This window comes from Ornithodoros turicata, chromosome 1 (genome assembly GCF_037126465.1).
Source record: "Ornithodoros turicata isolate Travis chromosome 1, ASM3712646v1, whole genome shotgun sequence".
Taxonomy (NCBI): Eukaryota; Metazoa; Arthropoda; class Arachnida; order Ixodida; family Argasidae; genus Ornithodoros; species Ornithodoros turicata.
In genome coordinates, this window is record NC_088201.1 from 128,007,826 (window position 1) to 128,020,592 (window position 12,767).

Consider the following 12,767-nt stretch of genomic DNA (forward strand, 5'->3'; position numbering starts at 1 on the left):
TTTTCTCGTGCGGGTGCTCCATAGTTAAATCCATGGCTGTCTGCATCCTTTTTCAAGGTTAAACATCCTAAAAGATGTTTTGCTGTTTCCTGCATCCTTTATGCACCTGTTGAATTTAAAGAAAACTCAAAATACTCCGGGGTATCAGAGGGTGCAGGCACGCAATTCCCACAATGGTTGTGTTAAGTAGGCTCCCCTCTTGTGTCGCACCCAAACTGGGAGAAGGAGACACCCGGAGAGGCCACTAAACAGCTAAAAGCAATTTTGGAGCGCTACACTGCTCGCTCCCGGATGTCGCTTCCTGTTGTCGGCCCGTGCAGTGCACAGACGGAGGACATGTTGTCTTAGTTTGAACTTATTGTAACGTTGCAATAGGCGACTACGGTTGTATAGACTTCTCCTTGTAACAGCAAATGAAATGGAAAAGATGAGAATTTGTAAGAGACGTCATAGGAACTGTTTACTGTGAGGACGAGAGCATGACGTGAAGGTGTCTGCATTAAAGCATCGCATTTCCTGCGAATAACTGCCTGTATCTGTGTGGAAGTTATCCACTAATACAAAAGTATGATAACAGTTATATAAATATTACAGTTTAGTGAAATCGCAAGATTAGGTAACATAGAAAGTCCGTATTTTGCTTCCGAACCCACATTTCGAAGGTCGTCCTGCCGGCGCTCAACAGGAGGTACGTCACGGAAAATCTCAAGCACCCGGACGCTTGTCGTCTGCTTCAAAGCCCCCCCATTTCAAAACGGGTGCTCGGCGAGCAGCTCATATTCTCGCACTCCCGGGTGCGCAAGTGGTGCTTGTGTCGCATTAAGGCAGCGGAGTCTGAAACACTCTTGCTCCGGGGTGTCTACTTAACACAACCAATGGATAGAGGCTGGAGAAGATGGGTGATATTCTCTCTCACGAGGCAAATTTTTGCAGGACTTTGCTCAAGTTAATTGTGGTACCAGCAGCTAACATTTCTTTTTTAAACAAAGAATCTTATCTCGCATGAATGTATTCACTGGGATTGTAGCTTCATTTCTGACACGAAACACATTCCAAAATGAAATATGTCTGATCTGATGGTCACGTACAGAAAGACTGGCCATTACCTAACTAAACGAAGGTTGTAAGGTGAAGCTTCTCTAGTGTGGTTCAGGTTGTTTTGCACTCCGTGTAGAATGTGTCATTTTACTACGGTTTTTCTTTTCATGTGTGTGTGTGACACTGAGTAAGAAAGACGGGAGAAGGAAACTCTTCATGTTGTGAAATAAACAAAAAAAGATGATCACGAAGTAGTATGCACTCATAAGACTACCTCGTTATTAGGATAAAAAGAATGACGATTAACCTGTTAGAAGCATGAATAATTTAAGGACGAGACTTTCGTGCAGTAGTCTGTACACCTTAAGGTTGTTAGGAAGTAGAGAGCATATTTGTTCTGAAACTTTGGGCTTGGTAACAGTGTGGTAGCAAGCACAACGTAGTGGGATTTGTATAGATAGACTGTTTAAATCAACACGATGTATTGAATGTATTGTTTAACCAAAATTTGCTTTAGTTATTTCAGACTAAAAATAACTGGTGGTCAATGGTAGAAGGACATGCTGAAAGGCAAGACAAGCAGGAAAGACAATGATGGACTAGATGGAATGCATAACGTTGCATTCTTATCGGTCAAGTCAATTTCATTTGCGTTGTGCCCACTGCTGTGTGAACTATCTCAAACTATGGGTTTTAGGGGAAGCTGTTAGTGTTCGGCCCTGCCATTCCACCCTTCATTTTTTGTCCTGTATTGGACTGCAGTGGCAGTCCCAAGGGGGGCGTGTTGGGGGCGGTCTCCCCCAAAAGCATAGCCTGGTCCAGTTTTCGTCTCTTCCTCAACGTTTTCTCGCACGAAATCCTATCACTGGTAGGAAATGATGTAGGCCCTAGCGGCATTTTCCTGTTGATGCGGTGTTGCGCGCACATGTTGCCCAGTGATAGGATTTTGTGCGAGAAAAGGTTGAGCCCGTGTCCAGAACCCCCCCCGCACCCAAATGGATAGTGACTGGCTAAAGGCTCGCAGACGTCACCCCCCCCCTCAAAGTGCTTCGCTGGGACCGCCCCTGGTGGATTGTGAGGGACTGTATCAAATTCTTGTTGAAAGCTGAACGCTGGGTACGGAGGGTTCTAATAATAGATTATTGGCTGTCTACACTATCTTCATGTGGCTCAACGTGGCTTTGATTGCTCATTTTGGCTATCGCTCAATCTTTGGCGACAAGGACGCAAATGAAAAACTCAAGTCATAAGGTTTCTACGCCAACTTCAAAAAATTTCATGCCCAGATTGCTCTGGACAACCCTCCTTGAGATTGGGAAAAATTGGATGGACACTATGAAATCTCATGCACAGCTGACCCTGCTTTGGAGCAGAGTCGAGAAGAGTTGTCACCACAAAAATTAAAAGCATAGCAATTATTATAATAAGCACTCTACCCCACCTAAGGAACAACAGCATTTCATTCCACACAGACTAAAATCCTATGAATCAAAAATATTTTCTCTTACATAATTAGATACCCGAGATCCGGCAAAATTGGATGGACACTATGAAATCTGAAACACATAGCTGATGTTTCGTCGGAACAGCTACAAACGTTCATTCAGTGTTGAGCTATGTTTGAGATGTAGTAGTGTCCGTCCAGATCCCCCCCCCCCCCCCCGATTTCAGAGTTCTTATTCTGGTATTACGTAACCACGAGCCCGCATTATTTGTTTTTATGTATTTTCTCACCTCAGCGTTTCCATAACTGCCTGGTGAACGCGACGACGACGTTTCTTCCTTGAATCGGATGGAATCACTCACCTTAGGCGACAAAAACAAACAATTACTTGTCGAGTCACGTTTTATTGCATTCAATAACATATAGTATTGAGGAAGGCTCGCTGTACATACGGGTATTCCAAAAGAATAACTACATGCGTAGCTAAACTATGGCATACACCCAAATAATGCTTCACTACTTCGGTATTACTAACTGCAGCATATTGTCATCCGACGGCTGCATCCCACACAAGGCAATAAAACAGGACAGAAACAGAATATCGCACAAAATGACGCTGTAACCAGCGGAATCATATGAGCAGACAATCACGCTGGCATGCTTGCTTGACTAGCATTGCGAAGCAAAGCTACAAATGCTTACGAAATGAATGTCTGATGGTTCATGGGCGCAAACAAACCATTACGTAGTCCCTTCAACGCAGGTAACTATTGCTCGTTAAGTAAGAACGCCTGTCACATTGACACAAAACTCATCAGCTTGCAGCTGCTTCGAGCTTTTGGGCTTCTACTTCTACCGCTGGCGCCCAGGGTCGCCAGATGCCGACGACGGCCGCCGCCAAATCCAGCAGAAGAGAAGCCCAAAACAAAAATAGCCAAATAATAAACTACCGCAAGGTCACAAAAACAAAAAACAGCCAAAGCATTTATTGCCTTTTTATCTTAGCTTGCTCCGGAATCGCGTACGACTAGCACTTACTTGCTAATGCCCGGTGTGACGGGCAGCATAATATATTTCTCTGACTCCAACTATAAATATTATCGCAAAATGTCACAAAAATACTTGAACGCCCGTGCTCGAAACAGAATTATGAATGCATTATTGCGCTGTTAAATTTCTTAACTCATCTGAGGCAAATCTTTGCAGCAACGTCCTTTTCTACGCGACGCGAATTTTACGCGGAGCACGTTTTCAAGGGTGCCATATGGGACATATGGTCTGTCTTTGTGACAGAGACCTGACGGGCTCAACAGCAGCATATGGAGAGTGGCAGGCAGGAGAGTGGCTGGACAATTTGGGGAACATTTTCTGACCTACGCTATTTGTAGCATTCGCTACGTTGATCCAGCAGGAGTCTCTGCGTAGTTCATTTTATGTTTGTTTGAAGTAAATTAAATTCCATTGCAACATCAGTCGATGCGATGAAATTTCATTTCGGAAGGTTTTGAGAACGTCGGTAAACTTTTTCGACTCCACAGAGTTGCAATCAAGCAGTTTTAGGCTTTCCATTACCTGGGTTTGAAGGAATACGCTTGAGGACAGTTTTGACTGCAGAAACCAAACACTGACGACAGCGATCTATTATGGCTGTTTCCTCCTCCTCAGAAAGGTTTGGGGCTGTTTCAAGTGCTTGCCGAAACGTTGTTCCAAAGTCATGGCCGGTGCTAGGGGTGTGCGGGGCCTGAGGCAAAGGCACATCGCGGGGCCTGTTTGCGGCCTGCGGGGCCTCAAGTGCGCACTTGATATTTAAAAAAAAGTAATCCCTGGTTGAGAGCTTCGTGCGCGGGGCCCATGTAAGCGCGGGGCCAAAGGCGGTCGCCTTACTCTCGCCCCCCCCCCCCCTATCGCCGGCCTTGTCCAAAGTGACAAGGGGGGGATGCCGAGATAGTCTCGCCGGCACCAGACTGTGCCGCCGAAGTGTCTTTGCCTCCTCAGCAATAAACATGACGGATCAAGTTGAAGATATCGACGATAAAAGTTAATTTATATGTGTTTCACGCAACATTCTGTAACCAACTGTAACAATTCTGCAATAATGCTATAATTGTTTATCTGGTTATTTTCTTTCGTCAGAAAAAGTGGTCGATATCTCTGTTGCAAAACAAAATGCAGGACATAAACGCTTTCTGGTCCTCCGACTGAAAATAAGGCGCCGGAAATGCAGTCACGCGCAGGAAATTGCCAACAGCGAACTCAGACTAACCCATAAAAAATAAACACGAGAAATGCAAACACCCATCTTGAACTAATCTGATAATAAACTCAACCCATGCTGTGCCGGCACGTCCGCCCTGCTAAAATCGACAGATATCGCAAACTCATGAAGCCAACAGGATAATTATAGTGATAACCGCTTTTTATAAACACGGAATGTCATATTGCGAAGCAATCGAGCATTATCTTTATTTCGATGCCGTGAATTTCTGAGAGATCGGGAATTTCGCAACCGGGAATATCGAGGCCCTCTTAAATAATCATACCCTATGAATAAGAACCACGTGCTGTACATCGTAGCCTACAGCATTGCGATATACTTGCTATTCCAGTTGAATAAAAAAAAAAAAAAAACACGCCCAAAGTGTAGACGTGGGTACGCTGTGCACGCTTTGAAAGTGCTCTACATTTCTGATTCAATTCTGTATAGTGGTAGTAACCTTCCAGTAGGTCACAGAGGTAGCACTAGAAAATTTTCCTAAACTAACTCTAGCCGAAAAGCTTTCAAAACTCGGTTATGACCTGGCAAAACAGGGCCATCTGTCGTGTGTAGCAGACGCCAGACGCATTTGCGTGACGTCATAACCCTAGCTTACCCTGCTTTGGAGCAGAGTCGAGAAGAGTTGTCACCAGGGTTAATCCTGGCTATTTCTCGCCGCACAGCTACGACCTCATTTCCGCTACCCTGGCTACTTTTTGCCCACTTAGAGTAACTCGGAGTTGCCAGAGTTGAATAAGAAAACGCATCCAGCTGTCCGTGTGTGTCTGCACTTTCGAGTCTGGATGGAATATAGCAACATGCCCAACACGCAACCTCTTTTAAAACTAACTTGTGTAATACACTGTGGAAAGTAACTGTCCCTTGAGTACAGGTGTCAGGCAGTATGTAGGTTATTAAATTACAGCTGCAGCTACTCGTTTCTGAAAGTATTTGATACAGTAATTACTCTAAACGTAATAAACTACTGTTTCGAATTGATTACTGGCTGTAATAAGTTTAGTTCACTGGAAATTACGGCTTTATTGTTCAGCAGTTAATGTTTTCCTTCTCAAAACTAAACAATCATATAAAGCATTAGGCTGTGTCTCTAGAATTCTTTGACATTCACTAAATCTCTACAAGTACTCAACCTGAGGGACACAGTGGCGACGCTATCAAGTTGAATTGCATTAATTTCCATTGATTTCGATATGTTGGGAGAACAAAAATTAAAAGCATAGCTATGAAAATAACGGGCACTCTATCCTACCTAAGAAACGACAGCATTCCGTTCCACACAGACTAAAATCCTATGAGACAATAATATTTTCTCTTCCAAAATGAGATCCCCGAGATCGGGCAAAATTGGATGGAGACTATGAAATCTCAAACACATAGCTGATGTTTCATCGAAACAGTTACAAACGTTCATTCAGTGTAGAGCTGTGTTTGAGATGTCGTAGTGTCCGTCCAGTCTCCCCGATTTCAGAGTTTTTATTATGGTATTACGTAACCACCAGCCCGCATTTTTTAATCATTTTCCCCCCAAGAATTTTCTCACTGCAAACGCCTGTACTGAAAGGTTCAGCGTCTTCATGACTGCCTGGTGAACAAGACGACGACGGTTCTTCCTCCCATGTAGCACATGGTGGGATAATAGACGTCTAACCCAGGGATAAGTTGAGACTTTAGGGCTAGGTCTAAAAGTAGACGTCTACTAGACCTCTACGGGGTTAGATGTTTAGTGACTGTCTGCATCTAGATGGCCACTAGACCTCTACCGGGTTATACATTTAGTAGACATCTCAATTTGGAAGTCTACTAGACCTCCACAGTTTTAGATGTTATTTAGACATGTACTAAAAATGGCTTACGAGACACACCGACGCGTTCCAGGCTAAAAATCTCCCTTTCGCGTGGTATAGCAGCTCGTATGTATTGTAGACCCCACTTAAAAACTCCCAATGTCGTGCCTTTCTTTTTTTTTTTTTTTTTGCGTGTTCAGGGGGGATATGTAGAGGTAAAATACGCGGAAAGGTTGCCAGGTTGGTGAGAGCTACGTGGACCTGCTGATCCGCATTCGTTTGCTGAGGCTGCAGGCCAGGCCGGTGAGGGGGGGGGGGCAGCCGGGGATGGGGCCCGCAGAACCAAGGCCTGTCGTAATCAAACAAAGAATAAATACTGAACAGTGTTATCACGACGGTATCGTGAGGAGGGGGTACTGGGCATGACCCATCCCCATGCAGGGCCTGTAATTTCGCTCGCCGTCCCTGGTTGCAGGCAGTGCACACTGAAATAAGGGGTCACTGGAGTAGTCACAGGCAAAGAGTGACAGCCAACGTCGAGCCCAGCCTGTGTCTGTCAGAAATCGTTGCAGGGCGTCTGCCGCAAAGCGTTAGGATGGTGGATTGTTCCATAACCCTAGATACTTTCGTATGCGGGTACTATTTCGTATTTGGAATTAACGATGAAATTGTTCTAGTCTGTCTGGCTACTTCTGTCTCCTAGCTACTGCACTGATCCCACGGGTGATTCCCTTTCTTTTTTTTTCTGCCAATAAATCCCCCCCTCCCTCCACGGGTGATGGAGTTAGCAGACAAGCTCAACCAGAGCCGTGTATGAGCTCGATTTTTTGCAGCCCTCTCTCCCCTTCTTCCCCACCCACCACCCGGGCATGGGATCTCAGGAAAACCAGTTCCATCATGGAGCTCGGAAATGCGACGCGTAATAACTGTAGAAGAAGCAGTACCTTTTTTAAAGAAAGCAAGTGGTTCAGGTAGCATTGCATAAGCATACGCAAAGAAAGCATGTTTTCACACAACGCGAAGTATCTGCAGCAGAAGTGGAGACGAAAGAGGAGACCATTTGGAGCAGTACGCAACATAATTACCTTGTGAGCCGCTCTTGTGCTCTCCAGTTTTTCGGATATAAACGGTGAGCACAAAGTACACATGAGAGACCGAAGGAAATCATCGTAACGCTCATGTCAGAGCGTCGCACGTTCAAATCACATCTTCGCAATTACGCAGAAGTTTAAAAGAAATGGAGCGGCAGGTGCCAACCAGGGAGACCCCATAGCTCCAGAAACCATCCAGTTATTTGAAGGCGGAGGAGGTAGCTGAAAGAAGCTGAAAGAAGTGTTACACGAGCACATTCACAGCTTTGGATGCACTAGCAGCATCTGAAGGTGGTCAATGAAATGATAGTTTAGCTGCACTGCAGATGAAATTACAAACGTCAAGGATGCCTTTCAAACTAACCGCCCACGACCAGCAGACTTTCCTCCTACAGTCCGAGCGAGCTTCCGAGCTTTGACCGAACAGAAGAAAAAAGCCGAACAGGGTTGCCAGATGCCAAACTCGTCTCCCGCCAAAACTGATTCATAGAATAGCCCAAACATAGCAGCGCACGCCAACACATAAAAGAAAAAATAGCTCAAATGGCGAAAAACGTTTTCGTTTTCCTGTTCACAAAACCGGGAGAATATACAGCATAAGCTAGGGGCATGCAACTTGCACATGGATTATATGAGAAACGCATATGCATAAACTCATATTATGGACACATTAGTTCGCTTGTAAACTTGTTCAGGAAGACGTCGGAGTGGCACGAAGGCTTTACAGTCCATTTGTCCGCAGGGCGAATTTCACGTGAAGAAAGTTCATTGAATGGTCACGTGAAGCAGGTCACCGGTTAGCGTAAGGGGTGTATTTTGCAATACATACACCCAGATCACTCTCATATCACACCCCTTCGAGGCTGATTCTCTTATAGATGGGTGTGAAGTGGGTGCACATCTACAATGGTGTGTTGAGGGTGTGCTAAGGGTGATGGTGTTTTGCCTTATTGTAAATCTTTAACATTGTTGTGGAATATGAATGGCGTGTACACTGAGTCTTAATTTTCCTTCATACCAAAACCAGTAAGAAGCATAAACGTTGTCTTGATGGTGAGTTTATACTCCAAGCAATTCCTTATTTCGGTGTTTTTTGTGTATACACTGTAAACTTTTTCACACCTTTAAAGGTGTGCGCTATGAACATTCAACCTGGTTGCGTAACATTGCATCTCCAGGATGATATTTTACAAAATTTGGAAAGCATCACTAAAGATCAAGTGTCAGTGCAAATCTTGCTTTCATTATGTCTTGGATATCGTAGGTACGAGCTAATGCATATATGCATCGCTATCGATAATCGAGCACGCGCAAGTGTCTACAATACTGTTGAACAATGTTGAGATGTTGCAAGACTGAATTTTTGGAGGACAGACAACACTCGAGTAAAGAAAATTTGTGCGAAACCGTGCTCCATTATGATGTTACCAAAATTACACCTAAAAAGGCGTGCGCCATGCACGTTGTTACACCTTTAAAGGTGTGAAAAGATTTAGAGTGTATAGTCAAATTAAATTTAGACACCTCACCCTCCGTTTTGACTGGAATGCGAGCAGGGCTATCGAATTTGCAGACGCTCGCAAGAGAGACAATGTATATAGTCATGCCATTGCTTAGGGGTGTTGATTTACACCAAAAATTGATCAGATAGGGTAGCGTCCAATTACCAGTGTAGACCAACAAGCCGAACACCCGCTAAGTTGACGTAACACCCTTTCAGAAGGTAATGTGGGTGTACCATAACTCACACACTTTTAGGTGTAAAAGTTTGAAAGTGTTGTGAAACACACCATGAGAGGTAGGTGTATTTCATTATACCTACACACTTTAGGGGTGTGTTATGGTACATACACCTTACACTCAAAAGAGTGTAAAAAAGTTTTGTGTGACAAGGGGTGACAATCATAGTGTGGCCATGTGCTATCGTCCGAGTGCATGTGGCGTGAAACGCTGAAATAGCCCCGCCAACTGTCACAAAAAGTAGCCCAATTTGGCGGTTTATAGCCCAATCTGGCAACCGTGAGCCGAACTCCTCTCTGACTCCGTGTCCCGCCTCTCATGCTCTCATCTCTGGTTTACACTCTCCTCCTCTCTTTCGACCAGCGCAGCGCCACGTGTCTTCTGCACCACGTGATCCTCTCCTTTTGAATTTGGTGGGTGGTGGTGGTGGTGTCGATTACCCCTTGCCGTAGTTGGCTACGCAAAGTGCGGGCAGCGTCACGACTAAAAGAATTTGCAAGTCTGTGCCGTGCACGCGGTTTTCGCGCTGAGAGCCACCTCTTTCGCGTTGGAAAAAGTCCGCGTGATTTCAAATGTTTGTGGGCAATTCCTTCATGGTACAGGTGTTGTTGTAACTTCATACTGAAGCTCTTACTTCTAGCTATTGTTTTTGCAATCTGTGCAACATTGTACTGCATGTACGTGAAAGCGTTTCAGGCCAGTCGCCGGCGGTTTAATCTGTTTAATCTGTCGGTTGTGTAACGTCGAAGTTCGCGGTCGTCTTGGATGCTAGTTCCGAACCTGAAGCTATTCCCGGGTCCGTTTACAGGATTTCAGCCATTTTTTCAGGTATATAGACGATGTATCGGATATGGGTTTGTGAACGACAGGCATTCCCGTTCGTTTTTCCGCATTTACCTCTTGATGCAGGCATTGTGAGCGCTGATACGGAGATCGCAAGGTGCAATGCGGTGAGACTGTAACTATCCGCTCTCTGTACAAACATGTTGTTATTTTTATGACTCCTTCGCACTGACATGCAGTTCTAGCAATGTATTTTGAAATGGTCTTTCTTGCAGGTTAAGTCCGTACGAAGCAGCAGGGAATGGATGGAGTCGTCGCGAGCTGGTAATGAAGCTCGTTCTCCCCGACGTTGGATCAAAAAGGCAAACTGGAAGGGGAATCACGAGCCCCCAAGTCTACGAAAAGACAGAAGAACACCATCGCCGAGGAGATGACTGCTTGAAGTAAAATGTTTAGTCGTCGTTATTCCTTGGTTGGACATTGCGGATACGTGCCCCATGAGTTTAAGCTCTGTTGATTACAGCGTGTGTGTTGATGATCAACGTTACGCTTTCAAAGACATGTAAGTGCTGAATCAAGTTTGTGTTGTAATTGGTTGCTGTTTCGTGTGGTTTCTTGTAAGCGATCCCCATCTCGATGATGAATGCTCACGCTTCTGAAAGCCATGTAAATAACAGTTGTGTGATTTGAGGCTGTTTTGATACTGCTACTAATTTGAGGACAGCGCCAGAGGCGCAGTGGAAACGAATTAATTTGGACCTTGTTGTGCCAACGTCACAGCGCATTTAGGTAGCATATTGCAGACTGGTGTTTACATCAGGGTCATTTTACGCCGAATGGTCCAAAGGTCCTACGCCCTCAGTTCTTTATAAAGAAAACAAATGGTGCGTCTTCGCAATTGCGGTTGACTGAACAACGACAGCGCTTCACAGCTCCACCCTAGAGTGGCTACTTATAACGTAGAGGGATTGCAATACAGTGGCAGTACTATTCGAATGCCCAAGACTAATGTGTCCCTCCCTTTCCCCGGTGGCGCTGCGGGCAGCCTCCCGAATTTTGAAAAAACGAACGATTACTTATCGAGTCACGTTTTATTGAACGCTGTGACTAATCATTGGATGAAGGCACGTACTACGCAGTCGTTCACTTGCCCGCCATGGTGAGCTTTATCAGGGCATCGTAGAGATCTTGGACGAGCCGTGGTTCTTCGCGAACCAGAGCTTTGAACCCGTGTGTCTCTTGGACATCGACGGCATGCGCGTTGAGATAGCACAGGGCGACATTTTTCAGGTAATCCGCGTTGAACTTGTCGGCCACACGGAGTGTGTCAGCAACAGTCTCCACACTGAGATTCGAACAAAGTTCTTCTTCGCACATTGATTTTAACTTCTTCAAGTCGTACTTATCGGCCGCATGCAGAAGATCAGCAGCCATGGAACCGATGTTGGACACCATATTTGTGTAAATAAAGCTCAACATCTCCTGCAAGACCTCGGCGGACATGTCCTCCAGGTGCACTTCACCTTCACGCATCTCCTTCATGTTGCTCTTGAACATGGCATTAAAAACTGGAGACCGCGTGGCCAGGATAGCCTTGTGGACTTCAAATTTTTTCCCATCGGCGACGACAGTTAGATCGCTGAAGTCACGACATTCCCACAGGCGATGGTACAACTCTTCCTCGTGGAAGGCATCTTGAGGCGACTCGCTCCTCATCCAGGACACAGATGTTTCGTAATCTTTCAAAGTGGTCAGTTCGCAGCAGAGCGTTAGAGCATCACCAGCGAGATATCCAAGAGAGACATTGCGTACCTGATTACCATCGAGTAAATTAAGCAGAGCCACCTGTGTTGGCAGAAATTTCCGAAATTCTATTTCTTTCTTCTCTACCTTCTCTGGTGTTTCGTTGGCGAGCCAGCACTGGCACGTTGCTGAAATCGTTCCGTCTCGGATGTACACTAGCTCGACTTGAACGATAGTAGCATTCGTCTTCCCCCATGGGTACAGCCTCCAACACCAATCACAATCGACGCCCGTAGAAAATTTGTCACTCTCGATGTAGTCGCCGGTAGCCCCACGTCGCAGAGTGAAGCTTTCGACGAGCCAGGTCGCCTTGCAAGTTGCCCTTCTCAACTTACTGGAAAGTTTACTGCGCACAACTACGTCTCCAACAACGGCCGACATATCTATGATAGGAACGAACCATCGGCAGGAGGGAGGTGAGTCACAATAACAGTGTTCCCGCGCACGCTCGAAACTCGAGTCACAGGTGGAGAGGGATCAGGCATCGAAAATGGAGGAGACGAGCGATTGCACCTCGTTGCGGCGAGCGGCCGTCACGCGGGGATTACATCACGTATGTTTATCTTCTGACCTAGAGCTATAACGCTACGAGACAGGTTATTTTTGACGTGAAAACGGTTTAAGTTTGGTTTGGTAGCCCGGTTAATTTACTAAGCAACGAAATTATGCCGAGTTCTATGACGCAACAACTCGGTGAGTAATAAACCGACAGCAGCCAACAGAATAAATCAAGATAGCGCGCATGTAAACAAGGTCATTGCGACGGGTGACACAATCTGTGGGTGTCGCAGGCGCCTGCGAGAGAGGCG

The 12,767-nt window shown here is 45.5% G+C and overlaps 2 protein-coding genes and 1 long non-coding RNA gene across 11 annotated transcripts in view; 1 reads left to right on the plus strand and 2 right to left on the minus strand.

Moving 5' to 3' along the window:
• LOC135378587 (piggyBac transposable element-derived protein 4-like) overlaps window positions 1-3,347 on the minus strand; it is a 62,773-nt gene extending 59,426 nt beyond the window's left edge. For all 9 annotated transcript variants that reach the window (XR_010418481.1, XR_010418484.1, XR_010418482.1 and 6 more), the window contains exons 1-2: window positions 3,185-3,347; window positions 2,773-2,844 (exon numbers count right to left, since the gene is read on the minus strand). The gene's annotated coding sequence lies outside the window, so the exon portion shown is untranslated. The remainder of the gene's footprint in view (window positions 1-2,772; window positions 2,845-3,184) is intronic.
• Window positions 3,348-9,798: 6,451 nt separating this feature from the next.
• Window positions 9,799-10,750, plus strand: LOC135368792 (uncharacterized). Its single transcript, XR_010414872.1, has 3 exons — window positions 9,799-10,200; window positions 10,282-10,322; window positions 10,431-10,750. It is a non-coding gene; the product is annotated as an uncharacterized LOC135368792 (long non-coding RNA).
• A 481-nt stretch (window positions 10,751-11,231) lies between these two features.
• LOC135368799 (speckle-type POZ protein B-like) lies at window positions 11,232-12,617 on the minus strand. Its single transcript, XM_064602316.1, has one exon. The coding sequence runs from the start codon at window positions 12,337-12,339 to the stop codon at window positions 11,299-11,301; it is 1,041 nt and encodes a 346-aa protein (XP_064458386.1). The 5' UTR covers window positions 12,340-12,617; the 3' UTR covers window positions 11,232-11,298.
• Window positions 12,618-12,767: the final 150 nt, after the last annotated feature.

Excerpts from the sequence above, each read along its gene's own strand:
- LOC135368799 (XM_064602316.1), bottom strand. The coding sequence starts at position 12,339 with ATGTCGGCCGTTGTTGGAGACGTAGTTGTGCGCAGTAAACTTTCCAGT.